Below are 25319 nucleotides of genomic sequence, written 5' to 3'. Positions count from 1 at the left end.
TAAAGAAGTAACATTAACAATTTGTTGTTTTTTTTTGATAATTTGATTTGTCTGGGGTCCTGAAAATGGCAACAAATGGATAGAATGTTAAGTGCAGCCATGATGGAAGACATCACATTAGAATACCAGCACCAAAGATGGTATAACCTTGGGTGGAGGAAAAATATGTGGCTTCAATGACAGTGTGAGCTTGAACACCTGTCACATTTTTCTCTTCTACACGTTCCTACTTTTTGGATAATCTTGATTTGCAGGAATGGACCATATATAACCTTAAAGAGAACGTGTGCAAGACGAGATGTTGCTACGTATATATAATAACCCTTTAACATCTGCCCACCTCCTCCCAGGAAAGTTTTGATGTAAAGTCTGACTAATCACATTGATCTAGGTTTGATTGTAAATTGCTGAGGCTATCTTTCCCTTAGATGCCCTTTGAGTTAGCAAGGACTCCTGTAGATGTTGAGAAGGCAGGAAAGGAAAATTAGGAATGCCAAACCTGAAAGTACTTCACAGTTTTGTTTTATGACGCAGGTAAATTTAGTCATCCTTTTATGTTATTTTAGTCAATTTGTTCACCTGTTCTGATTTAAATGTAATTTGCACTTAATCCTTTCATATTTAAATGCATGCTTACCGTACTTAAACTTGGCTGAGGTGTGGCCTGTGAACCTGATCTCTCCCTCCAGTGTTATCACGAGGCTGCAGTCCTCCACCTCTGACTGTCTCTCTCCTCATGTCTGTCTGTCTTTCTATCTGTCTGTCTGTCTGGCCTTTAAATTGCTTTCTGGAGGCAGGGGAGTTTGGCCAGGGAGATAAGGTAGAATGAAACTCTTTCACTGGCTGTCTTTCTCTGTGAGGCAGGGGACTCTTCTGAGCGTGGTACATTTACTGAGACAGAGTAAAGAGCAGGTTGTTCTCGCTCATCCCCCCGGGTCAGTGAGGCTGAGGAGAAGCAGGCGACATCTTTCAAAACCCATTCCAAACCGCCGGCGGCCTTATCAGGAACAAAACAAACAGCTTGTGCAGGAAATATTTCACAGCATATGCCAGATTTGCACTAAAAGCATATTTCACTTAAAGCATATTTCTCTTCAAGAATGTGCAATACATATGCTGCTTGTTTTTCCTCTGTCAACAGATCTAGGTCCATGCTATTGTGGTTTGCTGTCCTCATGTCAGTCATTTAGGGCCTGGAGGGTCAATCACAGTCTGATTTTCAGACCTGGCACTCTCTTACGTAAACCCTCAGCGCTCTGCTGTCTCTTTACAAGCAGGCTGCATGGATTATTGATGGCAGCACTGAGCGAGCAGGGCTGCACATGGAAAGGACACATTAGTCGCACATGCAGCAAGATCCACCAGCATAGAATATTTCAGAAACCATTCATTCTATTGCAATGAATTCCAGGCACTGAGTTGTTTCTTATGCTGATAGGATGTGGGGATTCCCTTTCTGCGAACTCATCATAGGCACAAAGCCACAGCTCTCGCTCTACAATACATTCATATCACCCTCTTCCTTCTCTTTTCTTTTTTTCTCTGAGCTTTGATTCCACACAGCATCTCTCACAGTTAGCACACATGTACTTCCGACTCTGCTCTGCGTGTCGAAGTCATCCCCACATGGATTAGCATATTAATGGGATGTCCTCTTTGTCCCTGTTTTCTGTCACTCAGATTTCGCGGCTGCGAGGGAGGTGAAGGGGTGATGTGCATGGGAAAAGAGGGAGGAAGACAGTGCTGAGATGAAGTAGCGGCATGCTGCACCTGGGAGAATCACACCTGAATATAAGTGGTCCAGGTGGGACCATCAACCAATGCTGATATTTCAACAGTATATCAAAAGCTTAACTATCATTTTTTAAGTAACTCCAAACTGTTATTTACATTCATACTCACATCTGTGTTTTTGAATCTGTTAACCTGAGTGGTACCCAGCGTGGTGACAAAGTGCAGCTTATCTCTGCCTGCTTTGAGGAAAGAAAGCTATAAAGACCTTGTTGCTTAGACGTATCTAATAGAACTTGTTCTGTTGTTGAGAAGACTTTTAATGAGCACCTTTTTCAGGTTTCCAACAGAGCATGTTTTCAGATAACCCAGTAGGTTTTTAAGTGATGTTTTTTTCCCCTTCAACCAAGGCAGCTTGTGCTCTCTTAAAAAATCTACCAGTAGCTGAAACAATAAACTGCTGAGGCACTGTTAAGTGAAATAAATAAGCAAATACTAATAATAAATAGGTTAAGTTGTATGTCCATCTACCTAGCTGTTTTGACTTTCTTCATTTATCAGTCCCTCTTAATTCCATATTATACTTTACATTTTATACACTTAAATGATTATGTTACTAAAATGGTCATTTTATTGACATGGTCTGACATGTATTATATCAAATTTGCACACATTTTCCTCTACTAGTTTAGATTATACTTCTCAAATAAATCAACCATGAAATTTAAGGTAAAAGGGGATCCACAGGGATATGTTAAGGCTCGCTAGAAAAAGCTAAGGGTATACTTAGGATATACTAACTGGTGTTAAACAGAGTGCACACATCAGCATTTTAACATAATATTAATAGAATACATTCACTTGAATTTGCTGTGCAAACAGCTTACAAAACGTTTGTTTTTTTTTCCAAATAGGGGAAAAATTAATATTTTTTTCCGCCGTATCCTTAACAGTCAAAGAAATGGAGAAGTGACATGAAAGCAGATGAGAGTACAGGCTGAACCATTAACGATCTTGCTAGGGAGAAATGGGCTGATGGAAAACTGTGGAGGGTGAGGTGGGAATGAGAGACAGAAGAGCAGGTGGGTGAAATCAGGTGACTTGTGGAAAAGTCTGAGGGCAACTGATGGAGAGTTACAAGTCCTGACAGCTTCTTAGAAATGCATGAGCTGTAGAGAAGTGACAATGTGGCTGAGGTTAAAAAAAAACAACAAAAAAAAAACATCAGGGCTGTGTTAGCCGCTGTGAGGCACACTGTTAGCTCACCACCTCAGTTATTCACTAGGTTTTCCTCCTAACCGTAATATAAAATTCTGCACATCTCCTTCCTTTCCTTCACTTCGCCTCCGGCCACAATGGCATCTTTGTCCCTCGTTATCCAGGGATGCCGTTGTTTCGCTACTTAGCAACTGTTTCCACGGCTACAAAGTTGCTCCCTGCCTCACCTCCGCCCTGCAACCAGGATAAGTCATCGAAGTCCCTCAGCTCTGTCGTGTCCACTTTTTAAAGCCGGGTTATGAAGTGAGTGCTTATCAACTGCCTCCCTTTTGCTGTTTTAGTAGACCTGCTAGTAATTTCAATTTAACACATCAGAAGAGAAACATCTTAGTTTTGTTCTCAGTAGACAACACTATCCATCTCTGTGATACAGTATCCCCCACAGAGGGAAGTGGATTGTTATCTTGATGTGTTTGGTGCATTTATTGGTCCGAGGAGGCCTGTGTGGAAAGTGTGTTGATAAATGTGATGACCTCTTACCAATTACACTTTTCCCGTTCCTCTTGTGTCACTGCTGAGAGATCCACATCTCAGCACTAATGTCACTGAGACAAATGGCAGCTCAAGCCAGCAAACTGTTCATGCCTCTATAACATACACGATCCAGGGGAGAGCAGATGTGTGCATGATGTGTGCATCTCTCTACAGAGAGATGAGAAATCTTAATATACAGTAAAGGCTGCGACATGAATGCAAGCAGTGGAGCTACGCAAAGATCTATTTATATCCCTGCTAAAAATAGACATTCTTCTCCATAGAGACATGAAATCCTTCTGAGCGCTGAATTACTCTCGAGCTGCTGCTGTTGCATGTGTGTGTGTATGCATGTGCTCTATGTGTGTGCTTTTTCTGCTCCTTCCAAAAGGTGAAAGCAAATTACCGTCTGGATTATCCCAACTGTGAGCCTCTTTTCTTTGGGAATCTCCGCTCTCGTCTTCAGTCGGCAGCAGACAGGATTTAACATTGCTTTGATGATCAACCCCCCCCCCCCCCCCATCCACACACACATACACCTCCTTCTTCCACCTCTCCTTCTTTCATAGAGATGGGCTTTAAGTCGACAGGAGCGGCAAAGATTCATGCACATTATTTTACAGTAGAAAAAAAGAAGGAAGTGTACAAAGCCGTGGCTAATCTGCAGAGGGAGGGATCTGTCTAGCTGATGTGCAAAAGACAAAATGACAACCTTAAGCCTGTAATTTAACTCATTTGAACAAAAGCAGTCAAATGTACAATAGACAAATGAGCCTTGTTTAAAAGATGTTATTTAGCAGAGGAGATTTGAGTGTTTTTCCAGCTTGTTGGCCTTATGTTATTTTTTCTGTTGAGGCCTTGGGGTTGTAGAAAAACACTTGATGCTGCAAGATTTGCTAATGCTGACTTTGGAAGCATTAATTTGCCAGGCTGATATTCATTTTAAACTCATTAAGTTACTTTGATTTCTCCTTTAAATAATAATTGAATTGGATGCCATAAAACTGATAATATGACTCTGGTGACAGCTGGAAACTGATTGAGTTTTTAATAAGAAAGAGTCACTACAAACATACTAATACTTGGTTCTGCTGCTGAAGATGCTCTTCAATCTGTAGATGGTAATAACAGAGTATTGTGTTAATCACTGTAGAAAATTGCTGCATGGCGTCAGCTAAATCACATAGATTAAAGACAATGAGAAACTCTTGGAGGCAAGTAAGAGACAGAATACAAAAACAACCCATTTGTTCTATTTTTCTGTTTTGTTTATCTCATACATCCTTGGATTTTTCCTGCTTGTCACATTAAACCTTTTGGTGATGAGCAACTTAATTTGCATAAAAATATTTTTGTTTTTCTGTTTTTAAAGTCAAACATAAAGCTAGTGTTATTTGCCTCATACATACTTTATAAGCTGTACAGAAGTTCATTTAAAGGACTGAAGTCATGATTGAAAGATTTTTGGTTAATAAGGTCAAGTCAGATGTTTTGTCATCACATGAGTTGAATAGGTTAGTTATCTTTTATCCTTGGCTTCAGTTAAACCTTGTTTTCTCTGGTGCATTGCTTCAACAGTCAACAATAGTGACACAAATAAATTCACATTTTCCAAGTAGGCCTAAAGGCAAATTAACCTGATCAGGTGTGCATAGTAAAGTGATTCTTTTTGTCACTAACATGCTCAGATTGTGTATTCAAGTGTTGAGCAATGATACAGGAAGCATCACTGTACAGAAGTACGGTTTTGTGAAGCTGACCTTTCTGGGGCCACCAGACTCCATTAACAATAAGGGGTTGCAATTTTGGCAAGTGAATGGTTTCTGTAGTCATGTAATGGTCAAAGCTGGAGAATTTCCTCAGATTATAAAAAAAGGAGATTTTGTACCCGAGTAAGAAAAATCTATTATGTTGAGCTGCATGACGAGGAAAGTTGTGACCTTAAAGTAAAGTAAAAGCTTTTGGGCAATTGCAGTGGCATAAAAAGTACAGCATTTGCTTATGAAATACATGACAGGGGAATGAAAAAAATAAAATGCATCAAATGTACCTATTCAGTGGATGAGGAAATGTACTTGAGAACATTTTTTTCAAAGAAAATGACAAGCTGCATGAAAATTGTTTTTTTACTGCTGTAAGTTTCTCTTTCTCCGCCTTCTCTCTCTCTCACACACACACACACACACACATTAACACACATGTAGTGTGTTTACTTGATGTCGTCCTTTTGTTGGGTGCTTTTTATGAAGTTAAAGTTTTCATGGTCCAGTTATCAAGCTGTACGCTTGTTTTCTTCTCTGGCGCTGTGGTCAAGAGCCAATATACTAGTTTAGTAAGAAAGGGCCCTGTATCCCTTCAGGTAGTCTGGTCCCCTAAGAGCATCCAGACCCCTCAGGTCTTCTGGGATGGGTTTGCTTACCATTCCCAGAATCAGAACTAAGCAAGGTGAGGCAGATTTGAGTTTCTACACTCCTCTTCTGTGCAACAAACTATAAAAACTGAGGCTTTCTGCATTTGTAAGCTGCTTTCCCAGAAGTTTGAACTTCTCTTAGCTTCTTATACTCATCTCTTCTAGTTCATGTATTTTTTTATTGATCTAATATTTGAATGTCATTTTATTTAGTTCTTCTTATCTTGTATTTTATTTTGAAGTCTTTCTAATCTCTTAATGGTTCGAATGTTCTGTTTTTAACTCTGTACAGCACCTTGGACTGCTCTGTGTATGAACAGTGCTTAAACCTGCTTTGCCTTAAATCTTGTACTGAACAGACAGAAGTATCCCTGGATATTTCCGGCTGTATTCCTTTTGTTCTTTTTGTGTGGATCCTTTCTTGCTGTACTTAAAAGATTTAATTGAAGTCATCCTCGACCTTATCTGAATATTGTAATTCTGCAGCGGGATCCCCTGAACTCCTCTCTACTTATTATCAAAGTGACTTCAGTTTGTCCTTTGATTTTTGGCTCAGGCTCATTCTGTATTTTCTCTCATGCAAGCCAGAGATTAACTTTTTAAGTGAGCAATATTCCTATCTAAGACAAAACCTGTAACACTACGCTGTTTCAACTTATAAAGCATACAAACCATGATTCTAATTCTGTCTTATATCTCTTGTTTTCATATGGCAACTGTTTGCAGCTTTATATCTGTTAGCATATTTATTGTAAACACAGTGTGCTGATGTTGACTAGAGTAATTTTTCCACCCACACACATGTTAACACACACCTGCTCCTGTTCTCCTGTCTTTGTTTCCCCTGTCCCCTGTGATTCCTGCTTTAACATATCTCCCTGTCCTCCCTCAGTGTTTCCAGCTCTCCTGATGCTATCGCTCCTTTGCTGCACAGACAGCCCGGTGGATGTCCTTGGGGGAGAACCAGCTGCAGGTAAATAACGCCAGTGACTCACCCATCTTCTGATGTCCCTCCTGGATCAGATGCAGACGATGTTCAACCAGAGCTGTTTTCTCCACCATGTTTATTCTGTGTGAGCGGCTGGAGTTCAGATAGAGCTGACCCTTTGACTGATTGTTTGTCCTACTGAGCCGTTCCCTCTGATAACTGTTATCCTTTCTCACTGTGAGAAAGACAAATCGAATACTTAATGTGCGAGTGTGTTTGCATGGTTAGGATGAAGGCTTAGAGAAAGAATAAGATATTGAACTGGGGATTGTGGGTAAAAACCAAGGCAGAAAACAGGGAAGACTAGAAAAGATTGTTTTTGCAAAGTTTGTTTGCAATCCTAGGTGCAAATCTCCTCTCTCCATCACTCACACATTAATGTGCTGTGCATCTTCAGTGGCCTCTAAATGATGCTCACCCACTGAGAGAGAATGGGATCATTTGCACAGTGTCAGCTGTGAACATACCAAGTGTTTGACAGCTAGTGTGTGTTACTGTGTGTTTGTGTGTGACCGAGGCAGGGATAAAGTGGAAAACAAGATGAGAGAGAACAGCGAGGCAGATAGAGATTGAGATAACATGTGAGACACGGACAAGGATGCTGACAGATTTGAGATTAAAAGAAATCCACTTTGTTTGAAGTCAATTTAGCGATAAAGAACTTAGAGAACAACTGTTATCATCTCTTTGTGACCGTGACCACCTTCTCTTAGAGTCTTTCACATCGTATCTACAATCAACATGATCATTTTCCCAATCATTCACAAAAGAACTACTGCTGTCACTGAAAAGCAAGGCATTTAATAGGACATTTTCTCTGAAAGTGTAGTAAAGTACAAATCTCAAAGTAACACTCAAGTTAAAAAGAAAAACAACCCTAAAAATTTCATCTATAGCCGTTTTTACAAATGCACATCTAAAAATGTAAAAAAGATTTCAGAACAGCTAGCCCCTGTCTTGGCCCGAGTTCCCTGATCAGATTTTAACCTTACAAAAGAAGCAACGCACTGTCAGAAGTGAAAAATGTGGGGATATATGCCTCCACATCAAATACGCCATAGCATACACATAAGTCCCTGACCCCAACACAGAGGCCTATGCATGTAGCAGATGTGCACCTCCATGAAGTGCAACACCTCTAAACAATGCAGACTGCAAGCCCTGTGATTGGTCCGCTTGGATAATGCTTGATGTATGCCAGTCTCTGAATGCCTACAAGCATACTGTGTGAACTCTAGATGAAGATTACTTACAACAGATCTACATGCTAGCCTCCAGCATGCATTCTTTCATCCATATGTCTCTCAGTGGACAAACAAATGCATAAAATTCCCCCTCAGCTGATTCAGGGACCATACTTTCCATGTCCCCTGATATTTTCATTCCTTTTATTGTTGCAGTAACTCCAGCGTAATCAGATGCTGCTTAATAATTGGCAACTCCAACATAATATGCTCAGTTTCAGTGGTTTCCTTTACATAAACAAGCTGAAAATATAATGGCAGGACCAGGAACTGGCAGAAAAATTGTACAGCTGAGTATCACTTAGAGTGTCGCAGAATGATGCTGATTCACCAACCCTAAAGTATAATAGGTAGGGATGGTATTTCTGGCATAGCTATGGTGAAGATTCAGTGCACAGATATAAACCAGGCTTAAGAAGACTTAAAAAGAGGAAAGAGCTGAGCAGCTTCTCTGCATACATTAATATCCCACAGGTCACTCACTAGTTGCATGGTACAAATGTCATCCCCCTCAATATTTAATTCTTTCATTTAATTCTTCTGCATATTATCTGCTGCATTTATACAAGGACTCAACCAGACTTCACTTCATGCAGAAACCCTACAAGAGGGCTTACAAGGAATATTCTTGGTAAGTCTGTGGTTAAAAACTGTTTGCATTCATACATGCAGCCCACCCCAGATATTTTCTCTTATTGCAGGAGTTTGTGATATGTCCCCAGTCTAAGGGAACCTAGACATAACAAAGTGTATATAGTCCCCATTTTCTCCACCTCCAAGAAAGCCAGTGATACAAGTCAGATTGTTTTAAAACAGCAGTTTGTCTTTGACATAAGGAAAAACAAAAAGAGGCTACTCAGTCCTGAAATGCTGCCACTAGTTCAGTATTACAAAATGGTTTATTCACAAAAGTTATGAGAAAACTAATAATCAGAATCCACCAATAATGTACTAAATCTCTGGGGCACAAATGGCCAAGTGGTTTAAGGCGTGCCCCATGTACATGGGCAGCCCGGATTTGATCTATCCTGTGGCTACTTTCCCACATGTCTTTCCGGCATTCTCATCCCTGTTTCTGACTCTATCCACTGTCCTCTATAAATAAAGGTGCAAAAAGCCCAAATAATATATATTTTAAAAATGAACAAATCTCTTAATACACAAGTTGACAACATTCACACAGCCCTAATGGTACAAAAACAGTGATTCAAATGCTGGCTTAGTTGAAAGTGGCTTGTAAAAGGTGAGCAGGCTACAGCAGTGGAGATTTAAAATCTGAGATGTATGGCTGCATCCAATCAGGCAGCAGCACTTTCTTTAAACAGCCAATCAGCATCAGCACCTCTATCAGCTCCAAATTACACAGACACACACACTCAGTCACACACAAACACTCCAGGGGGGTAGAAAGAGCCACACCTTTTGCAAAAAAAAACCCCCATAAATGATAGAAAAATTATGAATCACAAGATTTGTGTGTGTTTGACAGTAGCATCTGTGAGAACAGCACGTGTTACTGGCAGAGATGGTCAAAGGTTAAAGAAACTGTAGGCCATTTCATCAAGGCTCTTTTGAGAATTTCAAAAAAGCTTTATGACAGCATAACCTTAAATCTTACTGGGTTGTAACAAAGTCCAACTTTATGATGACAGTTGCTCCTTAATATCAGTGCTACATGTAGTTTGATTCATTTTAAGTATCAACAAACAAGTGGAAAAGAAGCTGGAATGCAGAAAGCAATATGAAGCAGCGGCGCAGCTTTATCACGGATAAAGATCCAAACAGTTCCAGACGTAGCAGCAAAGATGCCCCACCACCACCACCACCCCCCCCCACACACACACACACTTGTGATGAATATTTCTGAATATTACCTTCACAAACCAGCTCACCTCGACTTCTTGTTGACATTTTACTCATGGGCTGCCAGGGAAAAGTCTGAATAATGTCAGGGTGAAAAGTTTACCCATTTATGTTCACACACGCAGCCCTGGAAAATTCGGTAGCTTAGTGCATGTGGGGAAAAAAAAGGCTTATGACATAAAAATACCCTTGAAGAAAATTATCCTTGAGGTGGGATTGTTATTTTTATCCTATTGTAGTGAGCTGGGGAATAAACTTTAAATCTCAGCGTGAGAGTATTGTTTGTCTTTGCTCTTATTGTACCAGAGGCTTTACCAACAGTAAACACAAGGCATTAGACTGTTCGCTACTTTATCTGCACCTCCTGAGGCATTTAATCCTCCTGTTCAATTAAACTGAGAGATTTGTATGCACAGACAGTGTGGTGGGTTTAAGATAGTTTGGTTATAGAATTGCATGTGTGTTGAATCAACTCTGGGTCATGCATTATCCTATAAGGATGTGAAAGGCATAGTGAGGACACATACCAAAATTAATCATTTCAGAGTTATATTTAGATTTCATGTAATGACAAGGCATCACCTTTTAAGAACTAGATTGTCATAATACCTCGTTAACAAAGCTTGTTCCTTCAAAATAAAGCACCATAATGGCACGATTAAAGCATACAATCACAAGCATGGCTGTTTTTGGTTCATAAACTTAATGATAAATGACACAAAAAAAATCTATTTTCTCCTCATGATGTGTATTTCTTATATAGGGAGTACAGATGAACTGTTCAAGGGCTGTCTTTATTGATATTTTTAGCATACATACTGTATATTGTGGTATATCAGAACCCCTTGGGTGAAAATCTTACATACATCCAGCATCATTGATAAGTTCAATTCTCTCTCCACTTGTGAAAGTACAGAATTTACAGCAGGCTTTCTTTAAAGTTAACCCCCTGTGAATGTATGAACAAGTAAACTGCACGTTCTAGAAACATATGAAAACCTTTCTTCCACCATGGTTGCTAATAAAATGCAAGTCTTATGAGACAGATGGCCTTTCCTCGTTCATTATTCTGCAGGCTATTTACATTTCTTACTGTTCATTATGCAACAAACTCCATGTGTGAGGACGCTTGACCTGCTGCAACTGCTGTTAGCATCTTTGCAACAGTCTCTCTCTCTCTCTCTCTCTCTCTCTCTCTCTCTCTCTCTCTCTCTTTGCTCCGAGCAGCTTCACCGAGAGCCAAGGTCACCTAAATTGATTCAGTTCCTAGCCTGGTGCAAAGATTCTCCGCCAGGGCTGTAATTGCATTTCTGCACCACTCACTCTAACGACAATCACTGTAATCAAATGCAGGACATAAAGACACACATTGGGACTTCCCCTCTCTTAACATGTAATGCTGTAATTGACCACATTGATCACTGGGGGAAGAAACAGATATAAAGGCTTGAATGAATAAAAAAGTTCATCATTATCTCCTGGTTAATAGGTTAAATTTATTAATCTGATGTTGATTTACTTGAATAAATTATTCAAGAATCTTTTACTAATATGCCCTTTCTAAAGACTTCTAAAGCTGTTGATAAACTGCAGATTTTACCCCAGAGTTGAGATCTCCTCCAAGTATGCAAGCTAGATAGAAGTTAAGAAAAACAGGCTTTTTAAGTCTTAAATGCATCTCATTGCAGTTGATAATTTATCTGGTATAGATGTTGACTGCTGATTTTTTTTTACAATATTCAGATGCCAAAGACTAAGAAAAGCTTGTTTTAGCAAATAAGTTTTCCACTTCTTTTTTGATTTCAAAATCAAAATCAAAATCAAAACCAAAAATGTCTGCAGGTTAGCTTAATGCCCTGTCCCTTAATCCAACAGGTTGCACAGCATATGGTTTATGAATTGGTTGAAAAAGGTTCTTCAGCATCAGCTGCCTTTATTCAACATTATTGTCACTGATCATCTACAGACATTAATTCCTAACTTTGGCATACATATGCATTGCTATATCACATATTTATCTATGTTAAAGTTGGCCCAACTGTTGATTTACAGTACTTCCTGCCTTCAGCAGCAGGTTTACAGATGTTAGGTATTTTCCCATAATAAATCATTTTGGTTGTCCCAAAGTTACAAATTATTTTTAGTATTTTTTTAGATTTTGACTTATGTACTAGTATATCTTGGTATGACATAGCTGGTTTACAGATTTATGAACCAGTTTATCTCATTATTCTGAGATATCATAACTTGTTTTCTCACGATGAAAGATCATTTTCTGGTGATTTCTAAAACATAAATACACTGGTTACTGTGATGGGACAGACCTCAGCCTGCCATGTTGTCATTACTCACGCTGACGGGATAAAGCTAAGCTTGTTTCTATATATTTTAGTCCAGATATTACCATTTCGTGACCACAGAGAACTAAGAAAAAATAAAAAATTTGTGCATTCAAGTCTGCTTATAGAGCTTAAGCTTAAATCTGATGACTCATTATTGGCGGATGTGTCCTCTAGTATGTGAGATTAAATGTGGACAGGCAGATACAAGTGCATTAAAATTACTGCATGCATAATTCCCTCCAGGTGTCATAAAGAATTTACCGATGCTCTGAGAAGCTTTAAGCTATCAGCAAGAACACAGATTTGGCTACCAAGTTAGGTTGATGACTATTATCCTTTTTAGTGTTCAGTGTTGAACTAATCAGCATTTTTTTTCTTCTTCTGCAGCCAGCCTCAAGTGAACACTTCAGAAAGTGCAGTTTATTGCACCTTAACATTTCCTTATTTTTCAAATACCACAGGTGGGTGAGCTTATAAAACAATATTGTCTTACCACCAACATAATTTGGCTTTTTTGACAAAAAAAAACAAACTTAAATGTCAAAGTGAAAACAGATTTCTACTAAGCAATGTGAATTGAATAAAAATTATGTAAGGTGAAATAAGTGACTGCATAAATATCCAGCCCCTTCTTTAAGGGGCTGGCCCACTTCAACAGAGGTCCAGCCAACTGGTGCTAGTAGTCTAACAATTATGCAGTGAATGTATTTCAGGTGGTTGTAGTATAAGGACACCTGTGTGTGGAAGGTCCAGTCACTGGTTTATCAGTATTCCTGGCTACCATTACTAACCTGACACGCCAGATGGATTTGTTTCACTCTTCCATCTGGGAAAGCTTTAATAGGAAACATTTCAGAAAAGGCAGAGGCTTAAAAAAAAAAAACTCGGATTATGATTAGGTAAAGGTTCTGTCTGTCACATCTCTATGGGCCAATCAGAGCAACAAAACTCGTGACGTAAACACTATCAAGCTGCGTGTGCGCAGCTACTGATGAATAATGCGAAACATGGCGACTACAGACATGTAAGTACTCGACTTTTTTCGTTTTTGAGAAGAAAACAACTCACTGCTGTTCTTTGTTCTTCTGAAGAAATCAAGTTCTGATAAAACTGGCGCTTTAGCAGCATCCACACTAATCTCTTCCTCCATAACTGCACCAGCTCTTGCTGCTGCTTGTTTACGTCACGACTCTACTGTGCCTGAAAGTACTGCCCCTCGCCGCTGATTGGTCCTGTCACTTTCTAATTGGGCCCAAATGGTTCAGATGGGAGCTTTGCAAGATGGATTCACCAGTGAAAAACAAGGAAACAGGCATATCCATCTGCTTTGCAAGGTTATACCATTACACCATGAAGACAAAAGGACACTCCAAGAATTTCAGAGAAAATGTTGTTGAAAAGTATAAGTTAGGGGATGGGTACAAAACATGTCCAAGGCACCGAACATTCCTGAGAGTTCAGTTAAACCCATCATCAAAAAATGGAAGGCATATAGCACATGTGTAAATCTGCCCAGATGAGGCTGTCCTCACAAACTGAGTGATCGTGCAAGAAGGAAAGTAGTGAAAGAGGCCAGCAAGTGCTCACGACTACTCTAAAGGAGTTACAAGCTTCAGCCGCTGAGATGGGAGAGACTGCTTACAACAACTTTTGACCAGGTTCTTCACCAGTCAAAGCTTTATGGAAGAGTGGCAAAGAGAAAGAAAACATATTAAATCTTAACTAGAGTTCACCAAAAGGCATGTGTGAGACTACATGGAAAGTTCTTTGGTCTGATGAGTTCAAAATGGGGGTTTCTGGCCATCAGACAGGACGCTGTCTGGCAGACACCAAACACTCCACAAACACACCATCCCCACTGTGAAGCACCATGGTAGCAGCATCATGCTGTGGGGATCTTTCTCAGCAGCCAGCCCTGGAAGGCCTGTAAAGGAGGGTAAAATGAGGGTAGAATATGGCAAAATATAGGTAAATCCTGAAGGACAGTCTTATTCAGTCAGCAAAAAAACTCAGCTTTGGAGAGGATTTATTTTCCAGCAAAGGCAATGACTAGAGAAATACTGCAAAAGCTACTTGAAAATGGTTAAACAACAAGTTTGACAATGGTTTGACAACAAGGTGAATGCTTTGGAGTGGCTGAGTCAAAGCTCAGACCTCAAACCAATAGAGAATTTGTGGCTGGAATTGAAAACAGCTGTTCACACCTGATCCTCTTATCACATGACAGAGCTTGAGCAGTTTTGCAAAGAATGGAGTAAAATTTCAGTGTCCAAATGTGCAAGCCTGATAGAGACCTATCCACACAGAGAGAACATTTATGCAATCACTTATTTTACATCACATATTTTCATTAAATTGACTGTATTTTGTTGAAGAGACCCAACCAAGGTCAAACAATTGCATTTTTTTGCCAGAGCCATGTCACCATAGGTGACCTGCCCTGCCCCGACTCAGCCCTGAAGGTGGTGCAAAGCTTTTTTCATTAACAGATTATTTTTCCATGCTCCCATAGGGACATCCTGAGCATGAACAGGGATGTGTCAATCCTCCTCCCTACACACCTTACTTTAGCCTCAGTTTTTGTCCCAAACATGCCTTAAAGTCCTAACCTGACATGCCAGATGGATTTGGGCCAGTGAAAAACAAGGAAACTGGTGTATCCACCTGCTTTGCAAGGTTATTAAAGTTCTGCACAGTACTGTACCAAATTCTAACAGCGAAAGTACAGAAAAAAGACTTACCCAACATGCACAACAAAGCCACATGTGTAGTGCTTATGTACCTAGAAAATATTTAAAGTCAGAAAGTTTTTTACATACATTGCTTAATGCATTTGTTAGACTACCCTAACCCTAACCAAAGTAAGGTTTATGCCACAGCTGCTCTAAATTAACAGCATTGGTAATTACCAAAATCATTTTTATGTTTCTGCAATGGTTAATACACCAATAGGTAGAAGCTCTTTAACCCAAATGATATTTTTAATGCTAAAATATAATTATTATTGTTATCCATGAATTTTCAAATTTACTGATTTACAAAAAAACTGAAAACAAAATAAAGCACATTATTATTTCTTGGTTAATATGTCAGATTATAGTTATTTACTTGCATTCCTGAACAGAAATTTTAGTTTTAGTGGTTGAATGTTATGCTTGATTCATTTCTGACTTCTCAGAGAAGCCCAGTGAGCCGGCTAAAATTTGGGTGAATTCAGTTTGAAATTCCTCATTCCTGGTCAAAATGGTGAAACGTGGAGAATTCACTGAAAATGACAGTCTGCGTTAAAGCACTTCATGATGCTGGATGGTCTCTGAGACAAATATGACAGGTGGTCTAATAAATTTGTTAAGCACTGTATATCCAGGTAGATGGTTTACAACTTATTTCACTACAGTTATTTTCTTACTGCTCGTTAGGTGAGCTTTGATTGTGGTTTTTACACATCCGGTGTCCGCACAGCCTGAAGGGAAGCTTATTATTTTAAAATATTTTTGATTTTCAGATCAATCTATGCCACATACTAATCTAACCTGTTAATTTTATGCTCACATCTTTACACTGTAAAAGATAAAGGTCTACTCTCCTCTCACTCCACCCCTACCCCACCCCCTCTTCATCTCTCTCCCCGCGTCCATGCCTGTGTGTCGGGGTGTGTGCGCATTCCTTCGCAGGCAGAGGAGCGCCAGTCAGAGGTTGAGAGTCCGCGCAGAGAGGACACAGAAACAGCCATCAGTGTCGCCGTCACCACACACATAAACATGCAGGTAAGACACACATTTTATGCTTTTTCTTCCTATCCTTTCATACGTGATCTCGGTAGTTACGAATGATGATTTCTGTTTTTACGCGCGTGGAAGAAACAAAAACAGCCACCCAAGTTAAATCAACAGCGTGGATCCGGTCTCCGTGCTACTTGTTGGCCAAATTGATGCTATGAAAAAAAAAATCCCCCACAACCACTAGAGGCTCATTTGCACCCACTTTTTAAATGATTTTGCCGAAAGCAGAGTTTAGAAGTGAAGTTATGTAATAGCAGCTCTGTTGGAGGCTGAGCTGGAGAGAGACGCGTCTCTGCAGACGGTTTCCAGCAAAGTGTCACTTCGCATCATGTCTTCTCCTCCCCTTCACTTCGCCAATTTTACACGTGTTTCTCTTCCTAATCCGCGAGATTATTTCCCACTTTATGTTCGAGACCTCGTCGTTTGGCTCCGAGTGATTCACGCGTGACTGGAAAATCTCTAAATACAGTCTGGTTACTGTAAAATCCGCGCAGTCTGCCTTAAATCTCCAAATCCTATGAAGAGGAGGGAGATTGTGTTTGTAACTCAGCTTCTGTTTGTTTGGCTCAAAACACAATCTGAGTCTAAATCGGAGGTAATAGACTGGAAAGTGAAAGGCCAGCCTCCCTGAAGTGACTTCTAACACCTTGAAGGCTCTGCTCATTAATGCTCCCAGGGTAATTTGTTCCTGGGCGAGTTTCCCCTTCAATGATGAACGGCTGGAAATGAGGGAAAACCTGATACTGCTGATGCAAAATACGAAATTCTAAAGGAAGAATGCAACTGCTTTGACTTGCTTGCAGTGGGTGAAATAAGGCTGCAAACATATCTAAGTTGTCTTATTTATACACGCACAGATGCAAGCAGGAGGTCACTGACAGAGGAGAAATAATCTCCTCCTACACACTCAGAAACACACAAACCTCTAAATGGATGGCTCTCACTTCTGCAAGCAGATGAAAGTAAGAGTAATGACAATGAGGAAGAGTACCAATGAGACTCACCATAGATCACTTAATGGGTCAATACACCCGTCAGAAAATCCATCAGTCAATCACACCATCATAATCAGTCAGGTCTGCACCCTGACGTTTTAATGATGCATGTGCGTTTATTGTTCCCATCTTTGATTCATTGTGGTACATCTGGTTCTTTAAAATGCCAATTATACTATTGAAAAGCTGCAGAAAAACGCAATCTGTGGTTTGTTACATGAGGAATCAATAAATCATGAAGTGTGCAGATTGTCAGCAAATTGTGAAAAATGTCCGCCAAAAGCTCCCACAGCTGTTGGGGACATCTTGAAAACAAATATATATATATAACAACATACTTAGAAATCTAAGTTCACAAACTCAATAGATATTTTTCTTCATTTTTTTCAGCTTGATCCATAAATGTTTAAATGTCTTTGTCATACATGGTGAAAAGGCTTTTCAATATTTACCAAGGTCTAAAGTGATGTCTAAGGCTTTTTTCACATTTATTCCTGAAAAGATTTTTTTTTTTTAAGTTTTGGACAGGCTTTCCCTGATTTCTTTCCTGATTAACTTGCTACACAACAGTCAGTATATTTCTATGCACAGTAAAGTTTATCCACAGTTATAGCTCAGCTAGGACACATTTTTCTTTAATATATGTTTTTGGGGCATTTTATGCCTTTATTTATAGAAGAGGACAGTGGATAGAGTCCACAAACAGGGGTGAGAGAGTGGGGGAGGGACATGCGAAGGAGCCATAGGCTGGACTTGAACCTGGGCCATCGGTGTACATGGGGCGCCTTAACCTCAAGGCCCCTCAGTTCAGGTACCTAACCAGACTATTGCCTTTTCCTAGTGTACAAGCACAGCGAGCAAATCGATTTAGTAAGGAGAGAATGTCTGACTCCGTTATGATAGCTGCTATTATCCCTGTTTAGCTTGTTAACTGAACTGGATTAAGGCATCCGTACAATTACCCAGGGGCCCCAGATCTATAAAGAGCCCAGGACAAGCTGAGGCCCAGAATTAGCAGAGTAATGATTTGCTGTATTATTTTCTAGTTCTAGACACACATATGTGAGCAGTTTCATGCCATTTCATGACGTGTGTGAAGTGAAAAACAGCTCCGTAGGGCAGCGAGGATGGAGCTGCTCAGACAGACTCTGTGCAGCACATACACACACAAACATACACACAAAAAAGCTTTTTCTCTTCAGCAGAAGAGGGACAGCTTTGAAACATTTCAGGTTAAAAACGGACATTTCTATTTTCTTCTTCACTTTAAACTTAAAGCCTCTAGCTGCCTGTGTGTGTGTGCGTGCTCCTGCTGTCTCTAATTATTGTGCATGTGTGGACTAGGGCGCGTACGTGGTACATTAGTATTGGCCTATAATTCATTTAATATTCTTGTAATAGCCTTATCTTCAATGATAAAAGCTCAACGAGTGAGTGAGTGATCTAGAGGATTAAGCTGTGGTCAGATTTATCACTTTCCAGGTAATATTGATGTAAATATATAATTAGAGGATAAAAGACGTCTTTGCTGCTGGAAATATAGTTCACTGAGGCAGAGAGAAAGAGAGAGGCTGTCAGGTAGAAGTTTTTAAGCTACAGGTGAATAAAACAGTCACTAATATAAGTATTTGTTGGATAGTGTTCCTTCAGGAGACAGAGGGAACACAGCTGAAGAACTCTGTATGACCCCTTGAGTGATCAATAAGTTAAAATAAACTCTTTTTCTTTTCATCTTTCCACATTGTGAAGGAATAGGCTGAAGCTTTTAGCCAATGTTTGCCTACAACTTTGAGCTTCAACTTTTGGGTGGAAGCCTGGCATGGAGACGGTGGCGCATACGCCAAATGTCAGTCCAGTCTGTTTAAGGTGAAAATTACTCTTAAATCAACCTATCTAGGTTTGTTATTTCATCTTAGAGAAATTCAATTCAGTAGATTTCAGTCAGGCTAACATGTTTATATGGATTGTAAAAGCCCAGCTTTAGTTAGACTAATGCAGTAATTAGATTTTTCTACCTGCATGTTAACAGCCTCAATGCACCACTCACTCACCAGTCACGTTATATAGATTTATATAAAGTCTGCTCCATTCTTGCATGTACTCAGTTTGGCTTAATGTGACTTTTGCAAAGGGAGAGTGCGGCTAAAGCCAGACCAAAAATTAAGTTCATCTATACAGAAAAGCTTACCTAGAAAAATTCTGGAAATTTCCCAGGTTTTCTTCATGTGTATAAACACCATTTGTATGACATTTAGTGGAAGTCAGTGGAAGATTCAGTCTTCTCTTAGTCAGAGAGTTGGCAGTTAAGTGATCATGTTGAAGTGTCCTTGGGCAAGATATTTAACCCCATATTGTTCAGCGTGGCCCTGCCAGCAGCAATGCATGTTGATGGGTTTTAGTTAATACTGATGGCCACTCGACGTAGCATCCAGTGCCACCATTGTGTAAGAGTGTATCTGAAGGGGTAGATGTGGCATGTAGTGTAAAAGTACTTTGAGTGGTCAGAAGATTATAAATCACTGTACAAGCACTGTCAATTTACTGTTAAATATTTGAATGAAAAGTTACATGTGCCGTTAACTATCAAGACAAAGGAAAGCAGTGAATGTTGACTCTTTAGAAGCTAGAACTGAGCGATAATTGATTTTTTTGCTTGTAATTTGACTTAAACGATCGATCCAACATTTAAAAAGAACCATCATTAATTTTCTGTTCATCAGGTAGGCTCAGACTTGAGTTGTTTTTTAGTGTTTCTCTCCTCTCATAAATGTCAACCATGAATCACATTACTCTCAGCAGTTTTACGTCTGTGTTCGACTGCAGCAGCGCTCTTCTACATTTAGTTTTTTTCTCTTTTCTCTCTCTGTTATTGACATGCAGGTGTTTGAATGAGATCCTGCTGTGAGGCATCAGGGTGTCTGAGGGTTTACAGTGTGACTCATTTCAGTGTGTTTTTAGCAGAAGAATGAGTTTGATCGATAGCGTTCGTTTTTGTCCTCTCATTCTGAGTCATTCTTAGAGATCTCTGCCAGAGAGCTCTAACATATTCTTTTATAATGAATCAGATTGTTATTCTTCTTTGACAAAGGCTTTTATACACTGCTTTGTTTAAGACTTGAATGGACTTGCTTAAGGAAAGTATTTTTGAATTAATGATACCAACAAGTGTTGTCTTTGAAGCTGAAACTTTATCTTATTCCTCTGTGCAAAGAGCTGAATATTTGTCCTAAACTTTGAAGACTTTGAAGAAGACAAAACTCCTGAGGCCACACTGTTGCTCTGCCATGTTACTGCAGTTGAGCATACAAGAGAATAGAATAGAATAGAATAGAATAGAATAGAATAGAAACCTTTATTGTCATTGCATAAATACAACAAAATTGCACATGCCCCTCCCAGCAGTAAACTAAAAAGAACATTCAAAGTACACTCTCAGAAACATATTCAACAGACCAGACAGACACACTCAATCATCATTAAAAAACTTGAGGTACTGTAAAAGTGCATTAGAATAAAAAAAGTGCATCAGTATACAAGTGCATGAGTATACAATATTTTAAAAAAGAGAAAATTTAAAAACAGTATTGCATTGCACACATCTTGGATTTTAATGCTGGTGTCTATGGTGTGTGTTGCTGATTTAGAGAGTGGATGGCTTTTGGGAAGAAACTGTTCATGAGTCTGGTGGTACGTGATCTGATTGTCCTGCATCAAACAGTCAAAAATCAGTCCTGTGTGTTTTTCCTAAATGCATTTCTATGACCCCAGTGTAAAACTTAATGCAAGGTCCCTTATGACAGCAGTTGTTATTGACTATTGGCTGCCCCTTGAAGCTACAATCTACTAACTAAAAGAGTTTTAAACTACTTTTGCACATGTAGTGCAGTCCTGAACTTGTCAAGGCTTTACCCAAGAGACAAATATGAAAACAAAAAGGTCGGTATCGGTTGAACAGACTTTTATCTTCCAAGGCATTTGAATATAATCTTGCGTTGTCCAACCGAGCTTGTGTGTGAACAGAGCAGGTTATTGCCTGGAATAATTTACAGTATGATTTATGCTGACGATGCTGTGACTGAATGTAGTGGTTTAATTTTGTGTTAGCTTCTGCTTGCTGATGTTAAAGCTGCACGCATTCATGTCAATGTAAAAACAGTCTCTGCAAGGAAAACCAACATCTTCATTTTGCTTGTTCTACCCATGTATCCTCTCTTTCTTAAACCAGGTAGTGTCTTCAGTAGCTGAGATCATGACTGATGATAATCTCCCGCTCTGTGCTACATGTTTGAAAAGGTCTGCTCTGGATAAATTTGCTCAGATTCTTGGGATGTTCACAATTTGTTTGTACAAACTTTTGCTGATACGTTGACTCGTTTGACTTGCATCCTAAGCATGCTTTATTTTAGCTAACAAAATACTCATGATCGTGTCTTATAGGGAAATAGTTGGGTTTCTAGATTAGAATTAAAAGTGCAAAGAAAAATGATTTCAGGTTGCCAAAGTGAACAGAAATGATCATCTTGATATTGTTTGCTTGAGTTTATCCTGCTCTCCAGTGACATATACAGTATAGTATGATTGTATAAGAAAATATTTTATTCATTTTAATTTTATTCATGCGATTGTTATTTGGTTTGTAGCACTTTTGCTATTTGTAACACATTTTGCTCCCACGGGGGATTGTGGGGAGCTATTCTCTCTGCGCCTTTTGAAAAATATTGTCTAATTGTTTCTGGGGCTTTAAGGAGATAGAAAATGGAGCAGTAAAGCTCTTTTCTTTAGCTTTTATAGAATCTAATGTGCATTTTTGTCCCTAATTTAGAAGACAGGACAGTAGACAGAGTAAGAAATCATGAGTAGACACTGAGGGATCACACATGGAAAAGGAGCTGAGCGTTGGAGTTGACAACAATAGGCATTCACAGCGTACCGCTGTTAAGAGATGTTGACCAAATATTTTCATGGCATCTGACAGTTCCCCTCAGTGAGGAACGTTCTTCAGAAGGAAAGACTAATTGATTTCAGACTGCCACCATCTGAACTGTGGTGTCATGTTGAATATTCCTGTTAATTTTTGCCCTACAGAAAATCCGTATAAATCCATTTAGTTTCAGTTTAAAAAAAACCTACGACCAGACTGGAGGAATCCTCTGACTGCTATGTTACAGCTTTCTTTAATAAGCCACCAGAGAAACAGTCACATTTATGTCATGACAGACTGACAATTTAGGGTTAAAAATCTCTAATTTAATAATAATAAAAGTCTTCAGTGATGATTAGCATTAGAGACTTTTATTGTGTCAGACTTGGCAGGAATAGAGCCTGTCTGTCGTCAGATGCATTACTAAACTTTAGCATCACAACACTAACAGACATGAGGGATGAACTGTCGCTGCTTTGAGAGAGAGACGACACCACAGTCTGCTTCTTTAAATCATCCAGGACTAAAGGCAAGTGAAATATAAATTAAAACACACTTTCAGCAGGAAAGGTGTTTGATCCTGCTTTGTCTGGTTGTAGTAAAGAAAAACAAAAAAAGACAAGCACTCCAGCAACTAGCCTGCCCCCTGACCTTACGGTGAGCTATGGTCCGAGCAGAAATCTCTGTTATGCCTTAAATGATCCGTAGGCCACTATGGCTGACCGATTTACCTCACAATAAACGAAAACAGCATTTAGCTAGCTGTTAATTTTCGATGAAGGCAGTGACATCGGCTCAACAGACATCAACAGACAGTGTTAAGATAAGCTGTTCAGTGAATTTATATCATTAAAACTCCTATAATATACTGTATATATTTTCGTTGAACTCTTACATTAGCTCAGATTTTTCCAATAGTTTTCAAAGCCTGAGAAATTCTTAATTTTTATAATTGTAAAGGGACAATCATGGTGGCCATCATGACAGAACCACCAGATACAACTTGTTCATTTTTTTTTTTTTTTAAGATTTATTTTTGGCCTTTATTCGATAGTATAGGACAGGGGATAGAGTCGGAAACAGGGGAGAGAGCGGGGAGAGACATGCAGGAAATAGTGCCACGGGCCGGATTCGAACCCGGGTCGCCTGCGTACATGGCATGCGCCTTAACCACTCGACTACCGGCGCGCCACAACTTGTTCATTTTTGCCAAGGACACAAAAGATTGCCAAATAATGCAGTAAACTTAAATCCCAGAATGCTTTGCGAGTAGCTTGCAGTCTGAACCAGGATGGGCACTTTTGACATCATTTCTCCCTCATGAGAAATTCATGAATGTAACCAAAACTTCAGTTTACTGTTTGGTAACATAGAGTGGCTTTTTCAAATCAACAGATTCCTCAACTCAGAACAAGGAGGTTGGCAGGGTGAGCAGTGCCGGTCTCTATTCATCATATTGTGTTATTGTTTTTTATTAAAATGACCATGTTAAAATGACAGATCAAATCCTGTGTCAATGTGAGCTTCTTGCATGAAGTAGCTCAACTTTAATCCTTAACTCAATTAAAATTTTTGTTTGAATATTCCCCAGATTACAGGAAATTAAACGTTCCATGTTCAGAATTTCCAGGGGCTAGAACCCCAGACGCTCTCTTATCACGTATGCCTCATTTTGCTTAATGACCCAGGGGAGGCCCCTCTTATCCGGCTACTTTTTTCCCACAGGGTGATTACTCCATATTTCTGTGAGAAGTCCTGTAACAGCCTCAGTACATGGGGCACACGGACATAATCAGCTGACGCCTCAAACCACTATTTGTAATATGATAACCCCAGTTTCCATGTAGTTTTAAAACCTTTCATGAAGCTTCCCCTCAATTTTTCATACATGACCAGTTTTAAACAATACGATTTTGATTGTGTAACCTCATAGCCTGCTGTCACAGAAGTGCAAGTGTGATCACGTGTAGTTCATTCTTCGAGTGTTACAGGATGTGTCAGGTGTTGATGTGGTTGACACGTGGATTTACACAGGTGTGTGATTGTGTTATTGACACAACAACAGTATAGGATGTCTTCTTTACTGGCTGTCTTATCCTTGAACCCATCTCACATTTCCAACTAAGCTCTCTGTAACTTATTGTGTGTAAAACATAAAAGCAGCCCTGAAGCTCTATCAGTATGGAAACATGTGAGAAGACACTGAACTGTGATCCAACACAAGATAAAGGACTGGCCTTACAGAGCACCTGTACCACTCACCTGTTCTGATTAGTTCTATCATAGCTATTGTATGATAGTTATTAATGTATTATTACAGAGAAATGATGGATTGAAATATTGTTGTCCTGATTTATTTAACTATCTCTCTGAGAAATTAAATTTCTCAGCAAATTTGACTCCCTGCATCACCACTTCATGACTCCTCACTGTGCTTAGGATGTCACTGAAGTCAACAGCAACTAAAGTTAGCTGGCCAAAGAAAAAGAAGATGTCAGGATAACGTTGGAGGACAGTGAAAAGTAGGAGATAGAGATAAAAGGTGAAACCGACACCAAACTGAGTGAATAATGCAGATATCATTGTGTATAATTATGTGATTTTCTCACAATATATCAATTATTGCAGGCATTATAGCAGGATATCATGGTGCTCCTCCTATAACAAAAAATAATGTTAAGAAAATACATTCTGCACAACAAGAAGCTCCCTTCAAAGGTTTTAATTAGTGATTATTGACGTTTAGAGCCAACATGATCTTCCTCTGACTGCCTGAAGTCTGAGAAGGAGCATGTCGGCTCCAAACGTCACTTGCTGCTAAATAAATCTTACAAAGGGAGCTTCTTGGTGTGAGGATTTTCATGTTTGGTTAAGCTTGTTCGTCTTTGATCCAGCACCCACCAAGGGATGTGTGTGTCTTCTTTTGATTTTATAGTACTCTTTTCTGCCACACATGACTCCCTAACTTCTACACATGTACTCGTTTTTACCCACTATATTAACTATCAATTGCCTTTTTAATTTTTTTTTATAGGGAAGCACAATATTGTCATCATGATGACAGTATCAGCAGATGTCTGCTTAAAAAGTTCATTGTTGGTATCGGCAGGTATGAAATTTCTGCCAACGTTTACAACCGATACATCGACTTTAAAGATCGGTCTTATGTACAAATAAGTTTTAGGAGTTTTTGGCCCGAGAAACAGACCCATGTCAGCTGGAGTCTTTTTTTTTTATCCTTGTTCACTAAACTTTAAAGTGTGTTATAAGGACTGAAATTTATTTATTTAT

At 39.3% G+C, this 25319-nt stretch overlaps 1 protein-coding gene across 1 annotated transcript in view; it reads left to right on the top strand.

Annotated features, from left to right (window-relative positions):
* The first annotated feature begins 1713 nt into the window (after positions 1–1713).
* kcnip3b (Kv channel interacting protein 3b, calsenilin) overlaps positions 1714–25319 on the top strand; it is a 93274-nt gene continuing 69668 nt past the window's right edge. Inside the window, exons 1-3 of the mRNA XM_041788373.1 lie at positions 1714–1804; positions 6786–6866; positions 16005–16097. Coding sequence (XP_041644307.1) covers positions 6840–6866; positions 16005–16097 — 120 coding nt within the window. The 5' untranslated portion in view covers positions 1714–1804; positions 6786–6839. The remainder of the gene's footprint in view (positions 1805–6785; positions 6867–16004; positions 16098–25319) is intronic.

This window comes from Cheilinus undulatus, linkage group 5 (genome assembly GCF_018320785.1).
Source record: "Cheilinus undulatus linkage group 5, ASM1832078v1, whole genome shotgun sequence".
Lineage (NCBI taxonomy): Eukaryota > Metazoa > Chordata > Actinopteri > Labriformes > Labridae > Cheilinus > Cheilinus undulatus.
The sequence above is the reverse complement of the archived record's forward strand: the minus strand, read 5'-3'. Positions and strand labels throughout refer to the sequence as shown.